General features: G+C 46.6%; 1 protein-coding gene across 1 annotated transcript in view; it reads left to right on the top strand.

The window, feature by feature from the left end:
- Positions 1-3,252, top strand: part of RNF24 (ring finger protein 24) — a 61,953-nt gene extending 58,701 nt beyond the window's left edge. The window contains exon 6 of the mRNA XM_023537297.1: positions 474-3,252. Coding sequence (XP_023393065.1) covers positions 474-612 — 139 coding nt within the window. The 3' untranslated portion in view covers positions 613-3,252. The remainder of the gene's footprint in view (positions 1-473) is intronic.
- The last annotated feature ends 2,477 nt before the right edge of the window (positions 3,253-5,729 follow it).

Here is a 5,729-nt window from a genome sequence, read left to right as displayed (position 1 = left end):
AGCTGTTTAACTGGAACTTTCCAATGAGAGCTTCCATTCCTAAAACCATATTTTAATCAAAATTATAGTTATTTTAAATCAAGATAAGTCTGAATATAAAGGCTGGTATGGGGCTGTCTCTCCTTTCCTGCAGACATACTCATATTCCCCTTTCCCTTACAATTTTATGTTTTGCATTTCTGTTAGAAAATTCTATTTCTCCTACTTCCCACCATCCTCCTCAGTGTACTTCCTTCTTTAAGAAGCAGTGGATGACTGAGGGCATAGCATGCTGACTGTGGCTTCTTACTGTCACCTTTTAGAAGGTTGGAGACTCTGGTTCCTCCAGAGGGTAAACAGTGTTGTCCGAGTGGAGCGCCTTGTTCACACTGCCCAGCTCTGGGCGACAGATGTGCTCAACACAAGGCGTGTGGGCAGGGAGTACCATGAACGTGGAACTGATGTCTTCCCTCCTGTGGTGTCTCATTCTGCAGGTGCCTTATTAAGTGGCTGGAGGTTCGGAAAGTATGTCCACTGTGCAACATGCCAGTTCTGCAGCTGGCCCAGTTGCACAGTAAGCAGGACCGTGGACCCCCCCAGGGGCCCCTGCCTGGGGCAGAGAACATTGTATAGCTCACTACAAGGATCAGACTGTTGCGGGATCCCACGTCCGCATGGAGGCAGGAGAAACACGAGTGGTCTCTGTTGGCTGCTCTACCTGGGGCACCAGCTGCCACTTCCTTTGCCTCATGAAGAACTCTTGGGCCAGCTAAGCCGAGAACCCAGACTTCTGGGTCTTGTGACAACCAAAGCACGCTGACACTACTCCATGTCAAGAGAAGAGGTGTGAATGAGCCTGCGGGTTTGGTTCAAGAAACTTCATGAGAGTCTCTTGCTGACTCCATTACACGCTGTCTCCCAAGCAAGGTGAATCTTTCTCAAGCAGAAGGGAAGATAAACACAAGTGTTAGAGAAGGGAACTGAGGGCAGGTCTTTAAAGCCACACACCCCCACCCCCACCCTGTGGACAGAGGAGCTTCTATGCAGACTGTGCATGCCTTAGCAGCAGCGAACCCTCCCGGCAGCCCCTGAGCCAAGTAAAACCAGCAGTTACCTCAGCCGAAGCACGACCAGTTGCCAGTGGTTGGTGAGGCAGTGCCAACAAAGCTTTTCGCATTATGTTCCTGTGATAAGGCCATCTTGGGGCCCAAGGGTTTTGGTTACAACAAAGCAGCAGTGCCCCTTGCCACCGCTTCTCCCTGTTTCACACCACTTCCTTATCAAATCATCTAAGCTAAAAAACATTAGATGCGCTTGGAAAGGCCTGGTCAGAAGCCATTTCCTCTTGTTCTCCCCACCTCCACGCCCCACCTCGCCAGTGAGGCACAGCCAAGCGCCATCAGGAGCCCTAGCAGGGGGTGGGATCTGAGCCCATGCTGTCCCTATGTAACTCAGGCCTTGGGGTGCTGCCCACATCCTCACATACGCAGTATGGTTGCAGCATAGCTGCTGGCCTTGTCCCCCTGCCTCAGAAGGGAGCTACTGAGAGTCCATCAGACAGCTGAGGATCGCCAGTCCTGGCCCACTTGACAAAGGAGGATGCCGACCCCCTTCCCCCTTCCCTTCTTCCTTCCCTCTATCCTCTCTCTTGCCCTATCAGTTTCTACTTCAGAGAAAAATGCCTATCATTCACTTTTTAACAATTTAAAGCATCCTAAATAAAATCCCTATGTAATTTTTTAGCCAGGGCTCCACTTGAAAATGTAGTTTCAGGAAGCTCCTGCAGGGCTGTTCACTCATTGGCACGTGCCTCAGTATTTGGACTTGCGAGAACTAATTGAAAGTGTCCCTATAGGAGAGAAATGCATGCTACTCTTTGGCTCTTTCTGTCCAGCTTTTCTAGAAATGGCTCAGAGTCCATTAGGATTCGTGAATATTGTATAAATTAGCTATGTGAAGCAGCTTGGGTCAGAAAGTTCTTTTCCACAGCCCTGTGCTCCACATCCATTCATTCTAGGGATGGGCTCCTCATCGACAGCTTTGCCTCTGCTCCATCACACAGGTGCAAGTGGGGCAGTTTCTCATTGGAAATATAGTCTGCGTGATATGGAGAGAGGATGCGGGAAGCCCTGTCACTCTTCGTGGCAAGAAATTTTTTCTGGAATCAGCCTCTACTGTCTTAAAATGGGAGAGGGAATCTGTCCTTGGCTCAGGTGGGTGGGGTCAGATGATGAAAATTCTCATTAGCTTGGAAGAGTGCTGGGCAGAATCCAGTTTGGAAAATTACAAATCCAGTTGGTCAGAATTGGCTGTTTCTTATGTGTGACCTATTCGTGGTATGCCAACTGGACTGCTTCGTAAAACAGGGCGAGGAAAGTGTGAAATATTTTTATATGAAAGCTTTAGCCTGTTTGGCACCCATGAAAAGACCTATTTGTACACTCCTACTTTCACCCTGTTTCTGTGTTCTCTAAAGTAGCACAATAGAATTGAGTGCTGCAAAGCACCCAGTTTCCAGTGAAATGTTTTCAGCAACCAATGTCAGAAATAGGCTTGCTTCTGGACTAGCCTCATTAATGGCCAACACCATTTTCCATGGAATGGCCTTGGGACAAATGTCACCTTATCATTATGGGGTTCGAATAGGAAATAATTTTTCCCCAAAAAGGAGAAATGCTTGTGTTCTATACTGCAGATTGCTTTGACTCAGTTTTTATAGGATCATAGCCTTTCAGTTACAGCCTTGTATTTACAGGAAGACAAATTAATTCATTTCACTGTGTCACAGCTAAAGGCAAGTTGAGGTGGTTGGTGCAGAATGGACCATAGGTGCAAAGCCCAAATAGTTAAGTCATTCGAGGAAAGTTTGAGAGTGCTGTGTACTCTCCACTGGGCACCATACTGGGTCTGTTTTATGCCATGAAGTGCCACTAATGTGACCTCAACCCTTGTGAATGTGGAGGGCTTTTTAAAATGCAGCTCTTCCGCCAGGGTGGGGCTGAATACTGGAGTGCTGAGTGCTCGCTCTGCTTGTAGTCATCTCCCCTTTCTTGGCTCGTTGTCCTACTGCAACATGGCCACTGTCACTTGGCAGTAGTTCCTTGCAACTCTTAGCAACACAACCTGAATGCATTTGCCCCACCTCCACCCCCATCTGGCTCCTCCTTCAAGACTTCCCTGTGCTGCACTGCTGTAACTGCAAATGCCTGGCGGTTAATTTATGTCTTCCTTTATTCTTATTAAAATTAGTTTTGTGTGACAGACAAGGTTAAATTCCCATCTGGACTTTTTTTTTTAACAAATGAGTCAAGGATCCTGTAATACTCTTGACTCAGATTCACACCTCGAAGTGAGGCCACCCTGTCCACCTCTATCTTCAAGCGTTGTTAATGACCTTTTGTTAATCTGTAGACATGTGGGGACTCTGATCTGCTCTTGGGTCACTGGCTAGTAACATGACTTTTTTTTTTTTTTTTTTTTTACTTAATGCATCTTAAGCAGCTCCAAGATTGGGTGTTACTTGTGTGCCATGTGTTAGTGGAACAGAACTCGGCCCCAACTGGATTCCACTGGTGGCTGAATCATTATCTAGTTGTTGCCAGGGGCACAACTGAATTCAGCTGGCTTTAAAAATGGAAAAACAGCCTGACTCGCTTCTTGGTTGTCATCTACCACTTTTCTTTGCCATGGTGTGATTTGGTTAGGCCTGTCCCAGGAAGGGAGGACAAGATGGAAATGGCCAGATGGGAGCAGGTGACCCATGGGGAAGTCTAGGCTGAGAGATACAGGGAACCTCCCACCATGGCCAGATAGCCTTCTTCACAAGTCTTGACAAATGAAGAGCCTTTTCCCCAAATCCAAGGCCCTTGGATCCACCAGTGACTTCAAGCCCTGTCCCTTTCCACAGCCCCACTCCAAAGCCTGTCATCTCCATTGCCCAATCCATACTCTGCTAAGCTACTGTTAATGACTGTAATTTACTTTTCTGAGAGACTTTCTGGGAATTATGAACTGCACGCTAGGAGGCATCCCCAGATCTCTGGACAAAAAGTACTTGGAGTGATTTGAATAACCTTTGCCACTCACCAGCCATGTGCCTTTCTGCCAGTTAACCTTTTGGAGCCTGTTTCTTTATCTACCACCCAGGGTTTATAAGGCTGCCCTTACTAGTTCTTGCAAGGATTAGCTGGTGACAAGTCTAGGGGTCATGGAAGCTGCAGATACAAGGTAACATCGTCATGGTCACATGGAGCTCCTCCGCTGTCCAGGTCTGCTGGCTCCCTCTTCCCCTGATCTTCCCTGGTCACCTCCATCTGCCTTTGCCCATAGTAGTTACTCCATTTGTTGCTCAGTGCTGAATGTGCCTTTAATTCTGAATAGGTAATCCTTTCACATGCTTCACAAATCAGTTAAGTCTTTCTTGCATCCCTGACCTCCAGCAAGCCCAGCTTCTCACCCCTTGAGCACCCACTTTTGTTCCTTGTGTATCTTTACAGGTCATTTATGCATATATACAAGCAAATACACACACATATATACACATATATATAGTGTGTGTGTGTGTGTGTGTATACATATATATATATAATTTTTTACTGTGATACAAGTATATTCAAGGAGCATTCCTATTCATGTGAGACAAGCCATACCAGAAGTCAGAATATCTGTAAAAGGTGAGCCCAGAATTGGGGGATGGTTTTGCAATCACATTTCTTTGAATAGGGCATTTTTTTATTGGTTCCGGCACACTGGAATTCTGGTTTTCAAGACAAATCAGAAACTGCCATTCATCCCTGACCCTTACCACAGATGTCCAGATAATATGGGAGCACAACCAGCTTCCAGACAGACTCTTTCTGATCTGTGACAGGACATTCAAGAGCAAGCTCTAGCCAATATCAGCAGTGCAGGCCTCTTGATCCAGGTCCAGAAGCCCTTGCAACGACCTAGACAAGTTGCTTCCCCACCCCCATCTCGGCCAATGCCTAATAAAGCCTGTCCAGCAGTAACGTCGGGCAACAACTGTCTGGCTTTCTTAGGCAGGCAGAAGCAACTGCCAAGGCATCTATCTTGTGGGGCAGATATCACTAACCAAGTAGGTGGTGCAGTCTCAGGATTAACCACATATGTCGACGGATCTGGCTCCCTTTCCCTCCCCACTCTTTATGCACAAGCAAAAAAGCTTCCACAGAATTTCCTCCTAGCCCAATGCTTTCCATTTGACAGAAATTACCCCACCAATAACCTTTTTTTTAAAAAAAAGTTTATTTTTGCCCCTGCAGATGGAAGTTAAAGCTGCTTCCTTCAGGTAGCCCTGGGAAGCGCATGGACTCGTGCCTCTTGGTCCTCACCCACTTCCCCATTGTCCTGCCACCCAGAACAGCAGTCCAAGGCTTGCCCAGGATTCAAAGTGCAACTTGGGGCTGTGACCTGAAACTTGAAGTTGTGAAACTCCACTCTGTCACTTGATGACTCTGGCCCTGGGTTTGAGTCATTCCTGTTAGGCTATGAATTTGAGTAAAAGAGATGAACATGTCTAAATTCAGGTGAAATTTGCAGTTAACTGTAAAATGGTGGGTCATGATTCTTACTAGACAGGGTTAAGGTGCTTCCATTTGAGTGAGAATATCAGGAGAAAAATAAAAGGGTTTGTCCAATAAATGTCATTTTCCCAGTTGTAGAGCCCAAATTGTCCCAAGATGCAAATAGTTTTCCTCCACTGTTAGACCAAGCATCAGCACTCTTTGCTT

The sequence above is a fragment of the Pteropus vampyrus genome, unplaced genomic scaffold, assembly GCF_000151845.1.
Source record: "Pteropus vampyrus isolate Shadow unplaced genomic scaffold, Pvam_2.0 Scaffold7, whole genome shotgun sequence".
Lineage (NCBI taxonomy): Eukaryota > Metazoa > Chordata > Mammalia > Chiroptera > Pteropodidae > Pteropus > Pteropus vampyrus.
The sequence above is the reverse complement of the archived record's forward strand: the minus strand, read 5'-3'. Positions and strand labels throughout refer to the sequence as shown.